We start from the raw sequence: 14,267 nt of genomic DNA on the forward strand, positions 1-14,267 counted from the left end.
GATCGAGAGCGCCTTTTAAAGGTGTCAGCAATCGGATGCCGCTCGAAACAGTACAGATAAGGCGATAGGGGAGGGAATGAACACTGTGATGTAAACAGACCACATTTCGGACTCGGTCCGTTCGCGAAGCTAATCCACCAATAATCCAGTCAAGGTTGCAAGTGGACTTGGTCGGGTCTCGGGTAGGAAACTTTCAGATGTAACAGGGGTCTAATTCAGTATTACTGAACATCCTGTGCAAATTTCTGGTGACATGACCAAGGTCAAAGGTTATTTAAGATCAATGAACTTTGCTGATGTTGAGGGTATTTGTTGAATTTCCATAACTTTTAATGTTTATGGATTTTGTTCATGAAAATTTGACATACTGTAAGAGTAATCTAGTATCACTAAACGTCCTGTGCGAGTCTCAGGTCACATGATTAATGTCGAAAGTCATTTAAGTTTGATGAATTTTGGCCATATTGTAATTGTTGAATTGCCATCATATCTTAAAAGCCTATGGGTATACATGTAGTTAATAAAAGTTTGACATAGGGGTAATCTAGTACCGTTTCTCATCTTGCACTAGTCGTAGGTCACTTGATTAAAGTCAAAATGTCATTTAGGGTCAATGAACATAGTAGCATATTATGTGGATGGTGTTTTTTGTAATAATTATTTTATAGTCATTTGCAAAGTCAGCACTGCTGCTATATTGAATTGCATAATGCAGGCAAGACTGCCAGAGGCGTTCCACTTGTTTAAAAACTTGCTATACTGCAGCCATACGTACATGTTATTGTATTTCAAATTACATGTAAGAAAGCCATACATGTAGTGTGTTTGTAACATTTAAAGGTATTGTTTAACTTTGTGAGCAGCCCATTTAAAAAATTCTAGAACCAAGATGAAACATGTGTACAAGTGCATGTATTAGAACTAATAAACCCTGAAAACAACCATTATTGAGAATGAAAAGCTAAAACTACAAGGCAATCCCAGATTTTGTAAATAGGCATCTTATAGACACCTAAATAGTACACATAAGTGTATTGGATGAAATTAAGATGGTGTTTCTGGTCACTTTATATTTCAATTTTTGAAGCACTAAATAATGATTTTTGAACGCAATTTTTCTGGGCTTCATTTTTGTAACATATCACAGACACAGGTGACAAGTGTGACCTTCTAGCTCATATTTTTTAAAAGTCAAACCAATGTTAACCAATCACTTTAACATTAATGGAAATAGAGATGAAATGAAGTTGTAAAGAAATATTCTTGAAATACTGTGTTCTTTATATTTCTTTACTTTTTAACAGTTAAGTCTGATCTTTATGTTCAATCCTACATGTATTTAGTTTCATGATTTCAAATTCCATCTTTTCCAGCATGTTGCGGAGATGCCTAATCTCCCAGCTCCCACCCTTTATGATCACCTTGTTAATTACCCTAGCTCGTTTTTACAAAGAAAAATGAAATTCTGTAAAATTGCATATTTGACATATTTCTGTAATAATTTCTCTAATATTTGGCCTATATTAAAAATAATGGGAACTGTTTTTATTTCTTAAACATGTCAGCTCCTTAAGAATAAAGCTCAGATTGCTTGAGAGAACATCTGGCACCCCCCCAAAAAAAGAACTACAATGTAAAATAGATATTAGAAAATCATGTAAAAATGCATTTACTATCAATCATATAATATTCATGTTAAAATGGTTGAAACTTGTATTTATTAAACATGTCAACTACTGCAACATCAGATTGCGCCACAGTATCTAGCTCGTAGCAACCCACTAGGGTCAAGGAAATGTGCATGATGCACACATAATTTGATGTAATAGAAAATATTTTTTTTTACAAAAGTTGCAAAAAAATTGGCATCTCTGCATTTTGCTCTATTTTCAATTTCTGTTTATGACTTTTAAACAATACTGTATTTCTTCGGTGTTCTTATATATTCTTTGTTTGATATACATGTAATAATGAGCAATGGTATTCTATATTAAATGAAAATATCTTCATGCTTGAATTTTGAATTCCATGTATAAAACAAAAGATTTATATTAAAACCTGACAATGACCAAAAAGTAGAAAAAAAATTGATGGAGCAACTGGGCCTCAAATTAAGAAAAAATAATTTGTTACGAGTTTTGAAAGAACTCCAGTAAATTTTATGAGGTGTAAAATAAAGATAAAGCTAAGTGTAGTTTTGCTTGAAGATTGTGAATATTAGTAGAAAAGATTTTGAAATATAACTTTCTGCTTCTCACACACACATATACTGTACAACAAGGTTTTTTACATGTTTAGACACATCCAGGCCTCTACAAAATTTTTTTTCGTCACTTGCCCTGTTGGGCAAGTGATGAAAAAATTTGCTTGCCCGATAGAAAAAACTGCTTGCCCAACTTTTTAAATAATTTTTTCATTATGACGGCACTACTCTTATTTTTATTAAGGTATACTAAATAACAATTGAGAATTATGTCCAGTATAAAAGAACACACATTGAAAAGGATATTTTCAGCAACGTAGGCCTGAGTCTTTACGTCTATTTTGGAGAAAAAAAATCGATATTTTATGGCTATTTAAGGTTTAAAAAAAAACCAACAAAAGTTGCTAGAATTTCATATTTTGCATCTTTAAATCCATGAAATGGCTACCTGCGTAACATATTTCCTTAGAATTGCTTTCATTTACCGTAGTTGGAAACTATAAAGAAAGCCAGTGGAAAATGTTCAGCTCTTTATTGACTCAGAAAAAATTATTTTATCATCAAAAGTGGAGTGGCTAAAATTTCACATTTTGCATCTTTAAATCCATGAAATGGTCATTTATTTTCCATATTTCCTTGATTAAAAAAAATCATTTGGAAACCATAAAGTCTTTTCTTCATCATTTTATGATGTTCCACTCGGTCAATAATTTTATCTACATGTTTTTACATGCTACTTTTGTTTTCTATTTTGAGGAATACCTGTTCACTTATTAATGAATTATTAGTAACATTGTTTAATATTGTATGATTTTAAGTAATTTTTTTCACTATGCTTAGAATCTTGGGTGTGTGTGTGTGTGTTTGTGTGGTGTGACTGTGAGTTGAACTTTGATATAAATGAATTCAATATCTAATTTCTACTTCGCCTATTCCAGTACAATAACCTGTACTCGGCCATGTAATAAAGGCCCACATACCCTAACTTTTCCTGAAGTTCTTTGAAAACGCAGACTTCTACGAAAATTGCATTTCTCTATGGGGGAGTCTAAATTTGGTGAGAATGTATTCATTAATAACTTAAATATACATGACAATGAAGAAATCATCAAACTTTATTGGAAGTTTTGAATAATATACCCGAAATGTAAACTCTGTCTGAAACAGAAAATCACCATCATTGAGGCCTTTACTGAGCGAATTGTCCCCCAGAGCTCTGGCAGAGAGACAGAGCTCAGACTGGCTAGCTAGTATGCGCACGTGTGTGAGCCTCCCGCCGGCCTTGTAAAATAGATGAAGCTTTGTTTGATGATTTATTGTCTGATATTTACCTCATCCCCTCAAAAAGGGAAACAAATGAATTTTAAGTTATAATTAACAAATACGGCAGGTTATTTTGGATGTTAATAGGCCGTTTTGAAAAGCAAAGCCGAATGACATGACAACTCACCAATGCGAGGTTACTAGACTCTGTGATTTATTTCCTGTGTAATTCTAATTATTTTATCACAGAATTGTGATATCGGAAGGGGGAAAATGTGCATTAGAAATTGCACATGGTGGTAGTCATAATGGACCCCTATACTACATTCAACTGTTTCCCGGCCATTGCGTTGATTTTTTTCATACCTGGTACCATGTATGGAAATACGTGGTACAGAAAAAATAATGCAATTTCGGAATTTGAAACTGCGCTACTCGCTATTTTTTAAGGCTGATTCATGATTTTGAGTGTGGATTTTATGGAAAAACGAGGTACGGTACAGAAAAAAAAAGACGCAACAACCACTTGCCCGATCGGGCAATTGACTTTGAGAGGTGCTTGCCCGCACGTCATTTTCACTTGCCCCGGGCAAGCGGGTTTGTCGCGCCCTGCACATCACATGTATGTGAGATGACAAGATTTTAAAAATATTTAACATAGAACATGTTTCCGTACATGTATGCTTGTTTGAAAAAACAAACATCCCCCCATCCGTGTGAATGGTGCAGTATAATTTGTATAATGTGAAAAGGTGTATATGTACATGTATACACAGTCTAAATGTTTGGCATTTTCCTTCTAATCTTGTTCCATTAGCCACAGCCACAGCAAAACATGGTTCATTCTCCCCATCCCCAGCAACCACAATCACAACAACCATCACCACATTCTGGGCCACAGTCCCAACAAAGTAACCAACCCAATCAGCCACCACAGTCACAGACTGGTCCTGGGGAAACCCAGCCAACACCGCCTGCACAACCACAACAACAACAACAAGAGCAGCGGCAACAGCAGGAGCAACGGCAACAGCAGCACCAAACATCACAACCTCAACAAAACCAAAACCAACAACAACCCACTTCCTCTCAGCAACAAAGGAACTTCCCAAGTAGTAGAAGTAGTAACAGCAACCAACAATCTGCATCATCGCAGAATTCGTCATCTTCATCATCGTCCAATAAGGCAGATGGTTCAATGAATAGACCGCCAAGCCTACCAGTAAGTAATAGTTAATTTTCTTTCTCTGCTGCTTTGAAAAACAGCAAAAGATTATAAGCAATTTATCTGTCGCAATTATGAATTCGAAAATTAGCATTAAAAACAAAGTAATTATCAAATTTTCATTTTTATACTGGAAAATATATTAGATTGTCCAGAATAGGAATGCTCATGCTTGATGGGAAATTCTATCATATTTTTACAAAGACGTGTTGAGGGTAAGGAGTGATATTTTCTTATAGTCCCCAAAAGAAAAATCAGTTATAAGATGGGTTCCATTTCATTTTGAAAACTAGCTTTTTCCATGTAAAATAGCTTCATGTATAGACTTTGATAATAGAGACACCTTTTTCTTTGAGTTGCACTGGCAAACTTTCTAATTGGTGATGGACTGTATGTGTGAGATCACATGCATTTTTGCTCCCTAATTTCCAGCTTGCTTTTTAATCATAAAATAATTAACACTTCCACCCCTTTCTTGCAAAATAGGGTAATGCATGTCCACATAGAAATGCACTCACTACACTGTACACTTTCTTTAACATGTATGCATGCTCAAAATCTTCACGTGCACACTTTCAAAGTGACCCATGTGGTCCTACATGTATGTAAATGTTGGTGGAATCAAAGGAATCAATTTTAAAATCTCCTTGGTGGAATTAACAAAAGTGGGAAGAAGTCTCTGTACAGAAAATGTAAATTTATTAAAGCACTCCCTGAGTAAAAACAAAGAAAAAAAAATAAAATTCTAGCCTTATTTAAATACTAGTAGTAGTGCATTAAACCTTCAATTTGGTATTACTGATTCAGGAAAAGTGGTATTCTAAACTTTCACAATTTTTGTGGAGAATAATGTGAATATATGAATAGACTGTACTTGTGAAATTTGATACCCTATAGAAATTGTTCTCCCGGGTGTCCATAATGAGACATATCCACTTGTTTAATCTATGGTTGCACATTTCTGAACATTCAACAAATTGAGTCATCAGTTTTCAATGTTTGTCAATATTGAAAGCATTGTGTCTCACACGTGGCCTGCTTTCCATGAAATGGGTCAAATAAAAGAGTTGAATGAAACTGACAGGTGGTCATTAAATAGCAATGTCATGGCCTACTAATTAATCACCCAGTGATAGTGTGAGAGCTCTTATTGGCAGGGCCAGTATGATAATCAATGTTTACATTCCGCCCACTCATGATATGATCAAATGGCCTGGAAATCCATGCTACATGTACTTGAGTCATGTCATTGACCTTCTCCGCTGGCTTCTTATTGCAAAGTCAATCCCCAGAGCCAATGTGTCTCCGTAATATCCTATGTCAATCGGGCTGGAAGACATACTCCTGTGACGTCAATCCACTTGATCACATGATAGATAATGTCATTGAATCAAAATCTCATTTACATATGTGGCACACTTCATGGGGCATGAGTCACCTGGCTAGGGGAAGCCCCTGTTTTCTTGCTGTGCTATTTATAGGACACCTGCTGAGTCAATCTGCCATGCTCAAATGGTTTTAATGACCCCTGGTGCATGTTTTGTGTCTTGAAATTGATTTTCTCTCTTGTTGCGTTAACTTCCTCTATTTTAAACTAGACACTGGCTCAGTTGAGATGGAGACCTTTTGTTAGGTGACGAATGTAGGTTACTTGTGCTTCCCTCTTGGGAGATGGATACATTGTCTTGTATTCCCAAGAGTGTGCCACATACACGTATTGAGATGTAATTGACCTTGTAAATAATTCTATGTTCATTGATACCATGCATCCCTTGGCAGACAAAGCACTTCCTTTGCACTTGATATTGATTCTTGAGAATAATACATGTACATGGACTTGCGCTTTTCAGCTAACCACATGTTGTGTTGTTGTTGTCTGTAGCATTCTTGCTGTTACAATTACAATTAGAACATCTCATTGATATTTTATTTGTGCATGTAGATACATGTGTATGAAATTCCATAGTAAATTACGCACTAGATACCATTTATCAATCATTAAAAAAAATGAATTGGACGAGGAATTTTTAGTATCAATTTTTCATTTCCTTTTTTTCTACATTTCAAAATTCCTACAATTTTGAAGTTGTTTATTGCTCACCATTTTTATACTTTCGTAAAATAGAATTGGTACTTGTTCATATGCATGCAGGAAGATCATCATTGCTGAAGGTTTTAAATGAGAAGATGAAATTACATGTCTTGATAGTAATGAGGAATATTTTGAGATAAACCTGTTAGTCCATCTGAACATTTTCTTAAGTTTCCTCTTAAGTGATTTATTTTAGCATTTTCATAATTTATACTCCTTCAAAATTCAACACCCTCCATATTGGGGTGAACTTCTGCGTCAGGATAATGCAATACCTGAAGAGTCATTTGGGTTTTAAACTTTTCTCCTAAATAAATTTTCTCTTTCTGTATAATATACATATGATATTGATAAATGATTAAAGGCTGTTTAGAAACCTTGTTCAGCATTTAAAATTAAAAATCTGTTTCGCATGTAGCGTCTGATGTATTCAAAATTTCTATTTTTCAAACCTTTATTATATATATATATATATATATATATATATATAAATATCAAGATACCCACATTAAGAAAATTCCTGGTCAATATAAAATACTACCACACATGTACATCCCTTAATAACTCTTCCGATAGAAAGTCTCCCTGTGTCAGAGACTACTGTTTATGTACATGTACTATACTCAGAGATGCCCGAAAATTCATCCCAACTCCCGCCCTTACGATTACCATCCTTATCCTCCCGAAATTACGATTTTTTTTGCATTGATCATATTAGATTGAAAGTACATGTATCGTCTGCTAACTTTAGCATGTATTAACTCCATTGCGTTCGCTGCTACTATATTCTGTGTGAAAGGCAGACAAATAAGGAGCAGCGAAAAGCTGGTGCATGCGATATGCCCAACAGGAATCCACTGTGCACCAGGCCGGTAGGCCTGGCTAGCTTCGTGAGCCGTATGCGCTCGCGGCCGCTGGATTTGTCGAGTCGTGCGGTGGAATATCGGTGTGTGATTTCGGCGTGTTGATGGGTTGATATTGACACGAAATGGCAGAAAATCAAAAGAAGACCAAGAAATGGTCTCAGAAGTATAAGACTGAATACAGTCTCTAGTACCCGTGTATTCGGAAAGAGGAATTTACCATGCATTTTGCACAATTTGCAGCGTGGACATTTCAGTTGAGCACGGAGGTCGTGATAATATTCGGAAGCACTTTGGGAGCAAACGGCATACGGACATTGCGAAGACAAGATCTTTACAGGTAGATGTTACCCGCGCTGAGCTTTTCTTTACTGGATTTATGGTGAAACATAACCTGCCTATAGCTGATAATTCCTCCTAATTATTATTGTTGAACAGGTACTTTTCTTCTATTGTCCCCTAATTTTTTTTTACATGTAAAAATGCATATTTGATATTTTTTATGTTAAAAAAGTGGGAACAATGTTTTTTTAAAAACATGTGAAATGATCCAAATAAGGGTCAGATTGCACCAGAGAGCATCTAGAAACCCAGAGCTGGACCCCGGCCGCAAGGGTCGAGCGCTCCGCGCACGAGATGTGCGCTATGCGCACATAATTGGGTGTCGGTCGCAAATCCTCCCTAATTCTGATTTCCAAAAGTTGGCATCTCTGTATACTGGCCAACATAATTCTCTTTTAGAATACTATATAAGCTGTTATTTTCACGTATACATGATTTTCCGCGAATCTCGTGGGTCCCAACGTTTTCGCGGATTGTTGAATTTTTGCGATCGGAAGATGTACCAAACATTTCCACAGTATTTCAGAGAAGCAAAAATAGTGCAAGACATGTGCAAAAAATATGCTCCTCAAAGCCCTCATGCTGACATGTGTTTTGTACATAGATATGTCCCTGTAATTGTAAAGAAGAGAAAATGTGAAAGAAGTGGCTTAAATTTCACTTTTTTGTAACTTCAGATCTGAAAATTCATCATGTCCCAGTTTATCTGTAAAAGCAATCTTTGGAAGAAGTGTTTTGTTAGATTTATTTTTTAAAAAGTTGGTTTAAAGTGCAAAAATGTTGAATTTTGTGAACAGAATCTTACACCTCCAAAACCTCTGGTCATGTGACTTATGATTATTAATGAGTATGCAAATAGCTGCCAATGTACATGTGTACAGAGTCAATCAGATGACAAAATCAAATTATTTCATTGAACATACATTGTAATATTACAGTGAGTGAATAAATATTAATAAAAAAAAATATGTTAGGAAATAATTTAGGCTCTGATTTTGTTTGAGAAATAAAAAAAGTGAAAATCTAGAGTTTAGAGTAGGGTATAGTGTGAAACCCAGGGATGTTTCATAAAGACTCTTTATATCAAACGAACTGTTATATAATGAAATTTATCATAATAAAATTTATCATCAGCCAGTTAGACGGAAGGATTTCATTAGCTTCTGGTTCAAGGGAAACCGATACAAGAAGGTAGATAAGAATGGGGACTTCGCGTTAAGGAAAGTTGTCGGATCTAACAATTTGTCAGATGACAGTTGTTGATGAAACACTCCCGAGATTTAGATGAGATCAATTCAACAGATAAGAAATACAAATATTGGAACGATTGAAATAATCTTATCGTCATAAAATTGGTAATCCCATAACAAATTCAGCATTGAGAAATATATTCTGAGGAATACATGAGATGTACATATGCAGTTGGGTAGGAAACAAAAAAAAAAACAAGTGAAAAGTCCATTTTTAAAACAAATCATTTATGTAGTCACGGAGAATTAAGCATAGTGATTTAGTGTTTTGAATACATGTACATAAATTGCTTTTAGACAGATAAAAACTTTTGAAAGAAAGACATCCAAGGAAAAATGAGATGTGAAGTGATTTTTATTCTATTATAATTTATAGGAATTTTTTTGTATATTTAGGATAATGCATCTACAATTATAATTAACTGTTTCTGACATCACCAACCTATAGCTTGGACCCCCCGCCATAATAGTAGGTGGATTGACGAGATTTTGCAGCTTTGTCCAAATCTCTCACCTACATGTATCTCACCATGGTTTATCGAACTTTGAAAGGGGGGGGGGGTCAAGAATTCTGTATTCAACTTCAATATTAGTATGTAGCATTGTTTTTTTTTAGACTCCTTGCAGGGCTCGACATTAGCGGACGCCCGGGACACATGGGTGCCTAGATCAAAAGATGGATTATCATGTCAGGATTAATTCTTGAACATTGCCTTAACTCATATTCCACAAATTTTCCTCATAATCATATCAGCATAGAATACCAATTTAAAGAGAAATGCCAGTAGTTGCAGTAAACACTGATTTCATGAGAAAGTCTGTAAAACCAGGCTTAATTGTCAGAATATCATTAAGGATGTAGATCTGGTACAGTTACATAAACTGAACTTTGTGTGAAATCTTGAAATCTACGCTGAAAAACATTCACACTGAAGATCACCAACACAGATAGGCACACGTGGACAGTGTATTATTATTGCTGGAATAAAGACCAGACGGAAGTGACCGAATCTGCGCTTATTTTGCTTATTTCTCAGCAATTACACAATTTCTTCCAGAATCAGCGTCGGAATTACACGGGGGCGACGGGCGATTTCGCCCCCATGACAGCCCAAATCGCCCCTAAAAATTCTCAAAACCCAATGCTTTGGGGCGACTATTTATTTTAGAATCGCCCCAATAAAATACCATCGACAATGTAAAAAATACTTCACACAATTACATTCTCCGGCGGCGGAGCCAGCGCATCTTTTATATTGCCCTTGCCAGCTTTAAAGTTGAACAGTCGATGCAATATCCGAGCCTTCCGCAACACCGGAAGCTTCGCGATTGTAAATAAACGCGCATTGCAATATGGGATGCGGAGTACGCATAGTCTTTAGCACAGGCTTTTTAGAATTGTTGACGCACTTGCCGCATGGCTAATGTATATGTACGCGTGCACGATTAAGACTGCACAGCTGGTAACGAGACCACGTGCATCGTATGGTCTCGTACTAGGCTGTACTGTGTAAGCGATCTGCTGGTGATTGTGACAGCTCTGCTTATCGACATCGTCGAGTTCAACAATAGATACATGTAATTGAAATAATGGTTCAGATTCAAAGTTAAAAATTTCATGTTGACATACATTGTAAAGATTGAAATGTGAGAAAATGAGACACATTCTACAATTTTTGAATGATTTCATGTGTGTGACTGTAGGGTAATGTTGTAAGTTAGAGCAATTACGGGATCGGAGTTCGGTTTGGAAGTTTTGCTCCTAAAATCGGAATCAGTTCGGAAATCGGATCAGAAGATATTCAAAAACAAAAAAATACATTAAAATTTGTATGTGGCCTGCGCGTTTACAAATGCGGCACGCTACACTGATGGCAGAATTTGTTTTGATCTCCGACAAAAGCGGAGGAAGAAGATGATGAGTTGTTTTGATCTCCGATATAATCGGAGGAAGGAAAATAAGATAATGACGTTCCAGCGCGCGACACTACCGCCGATCAATGATTGGCCTCTTCTCTACCACATCGTGGTGATGGCGGAGTCCGTCGTGAACTTTTAGAGGCCGCATTACTTACCGAAAAAGACGCACTATTATCCAAAGTTGTTTACGATGATATTCACCTTCTCTACAACATCGTAGTGATAGCGGAGGTAATCGTAAACTCTTAAAGGTAGCATGACCTCCCGAAAAAGACGCATTATTATCCAAAGTTGTAAAAGATGATATTTACCTTCTCTACAACATCGTAGTGATAGCGGAGGTAATCGTAAACTCTTAAAGGTCGCATGACCTCCCGAAAAAGACGCATTATTATCCAAAGTTGTTTACCATGATATTCACCTTCTCTACAACATCGTAGTGATGGCGGAGGTAATCGCAAACTCATAAAGGTCGCATGACCTCCCGAAAAAGACGCATTATTATCCAAAGTTGTTTACCATGATATTTACCTTCTCTACAACATCGTAGTGATGGCGGAGGTAATCGTAAACTCTTAAAGGTCGCATGACCTCCCGAAAAAGACGCATTATTATCCAGAGTGGTTAACCATGATATTCACCTTCTCTACAACATCGTAGTGATGGCAGAGGTAATCGTAGTCTCATAAAGGTCGCATGACCTCCCGAAAAAGACGCATTATTATCCAAAGTTGTTTACCATGATATTCACCTTCTCTACAACATCGTAGTGATGGCGGAGGTAATCGTAAACTCTTAGAGGTCGCATGACCTCCCGAAAAAGACGCATTATTATCCAAAGTTGTTTACCATGATATTCACCTTCTCTACAACATCGTAGTGATGGCGGAGGTAATCGTAAACTCTTAGAGGACGCATAGTCAGATAGTCGTAAATATTACCGCGCATGTCAGCGTGTTCAACTAAATCTTATTTGCCTCCGCTTAAGATCAAAACATATCATCGTCTTTTCGTTGTACTTCTTCCTCCATTTTTGTCGGAGATCATAACAAATTATCACCAATTATCATCATCGTATTGTTCTTCCTGATTATGTCGGAGATCAAAACAAATCATAATCTTCTCCACCTCCCTTTCCGCTAATATCGGAGATAAAAACAAATCATAATTTTCTTCCCCTTTATCTTTTCCTTCCACCGCTTTTGTCTGAGATCAAAACAAATCACCAGCGCATTTTGACAGCAAACATGTCGCCACATGTTTTTTTTTTGTCTTGTTATGTTTTGGTTTTTCTCATCCGATTTTTTCCCCACTGGTTAAAAATCGGAGTTCGGAAAAATGTAGAAAAAGGGGAAAATTGGATCGGATCGGGAATTGGAATAAAAATCGGTTACAGCATTACTGTAGGGCCTACCTGCATGACACTCTCCATGTACATACATATATTCTGTAATTTATGATGGCTGGTACTTGTATATTAAGCAATTGATATGTGCTTCCTTGTACTAGAGCTACATGTACATGTTCGTTTTGCCTGTAGTTGTAACTTGTGCAAGTGTTCTATCAATTGAACATGCAAAATACATTGCATTACATACATGTACTTGAAATCCACTTTTTCCCTGGTGCTTGCTTTCCTTTTTTTATTATACTCAATGCAACCCTTGATATTTTTGTAAAGAAAAGAAATTTAAATCATATTAATTAAAACAACAAGATGATGGGGAGGAGGTGCATGTTTTGCAGAGCCCTTGCAAGAACAAAGTACAGGTACTTCTTTTTCATAATACAAATAACTTGTTTTCTGTTTATTAATATTGCTTTATTGTCAGTCTTGCAGAGCAAAGGAAATAGGATGCAAAAGCTCAGGAAATGTTTAGTTTACTGGAATATGAAGGGCATTATAAGTACATGACTGAGAATTTTGCACCTCTGATACATGAAAGTGTAAATTTGTCATTGGGCTACATGTGTAAATTTTGTAATGTTTAAAGGACAAGTCCACCCCAACAAAAACTTGATTTGAATAAAAAGAGAAAAATTCAACAAGCATAACGCTGATAATTTCATCAAAATCGGATGTAAAATAAGAAAGTTATGACATTTCAAAGTTTCGCTTCATTTCACAAAAACAGTTAAATGAACGAGCCAGCTACATCAAAATGAGAGAGTCGATGATGTCATTCACTCACTATTTCTTTTGTTTTTATTGTTTGAAATATGAAATATTTTGATTTTCTCGTCATTGTCATGTGAAATGAAGTTTCATTCCTCCCTGAACACGTGGAATTCCATTATTTTAACATTTTGTGCTTCAGGCAAGGAGGTCCCAATCATCAAATTTGTAAAAATTGAAATATTGTATAATTCAAACAATACAAAACAAAAGAAATAGTGAGTGACATCATCAACTCTCTCATTTGGATGTAACTGGCTCGTTCATATAACTATTTTGTTAAAAATTAGCGAAACTTTGAAATGTCATAACTTTCTTATTTTACATCCGATTTTGATGAAATCTTCAGCATTGTGTTTGTCTGATTTTTCTCTATTGATTCAAATCAACATTTTTCTGAGGTGGACTTGACCTTTAATATAGCAACCCCTTCATGTAGATAGGAAGCAAATTGTATGGAGGGGAGGGGAGGGGAGGCAAAAATGATATAGTGCAAAATGTAGGCAAAAACAAAAATGCAGATCGACGTGCACATTTACATACACATGTACATGTAGGCCTATTTGAAAGTATCCATGAAGGCTGTCGCTACATAATGGCTACATAATACTTTTGCTGCAGACACACTTCCCCTGCGGTGCCTGCACATCGAGTGGAAAACAGTCATTTTATTTATTTTTATTCAAACCACCTTTTTGTAGCTAGTACAAAAATTTGAAAACGTCTTGTTTTTCGATTCACCATATAGCCACCGTTGGGGAAATGTGACTGCGCCATTAGAGCTTACGTGATATAAATTCTTACATGTGCTCCTGCATGTGACTTGGTTTGATACGTTTGAATCATTTATGATCCTTGCAAAGCACAAACACTTTCATAGCCAGAAAATTTGAATTTTAATACACGACAGAGAGATGACAATTTGGAAAAAGG

At 36.0% G+C, this 14,267-nt stretch overlaps 1 protein-coding gene across 10 annotated transcripts in view; it reads left to right on the forward strand.

Moving 5' to 3' along the window:
- Positions 1-14,267, forward strand: part of LOC121413540 (AT-rich interactive domain-containing protein 1B-like) — a 56,751-nt gene that overhangs the window by 13,099 nt on the left and 29,385 nt on the right. For 9 of the 10 annotated variants that reach the window (XM_041606386.1, XM_041606388.1, XM_041606387.1 and 6 more), the window contains one exon: positions 4,284-4,688. The exons of the other annotated variant lie outside the window; for it this stretch is intronic. In XM_041606386.1, coding sequence (XP_041462320.1) covers positions 4,284-4,688 — 405 coding nt within the window. The remainder of the gene's footprint in view (positions 1-4,283; positions 4,689-14,267) is intronic. 10 annotated transcript variants of the gene reach the window in all.

Source organism: Lytechinus variegatus, chromosome 4, assembly GCF_018143015.1.
Source record: "Lytechinus variegatus isolate NC3 chromosome 4, Lvar_3.0, whole genome shotgun sequence".
NCBI classification, from domain to species: Eukaryota; Metazoa; Echinodermata; class Echinoidea; order Temnopleuroida; family Toxopneustidae; genus Lytechinus; species Lytechinus variegatus.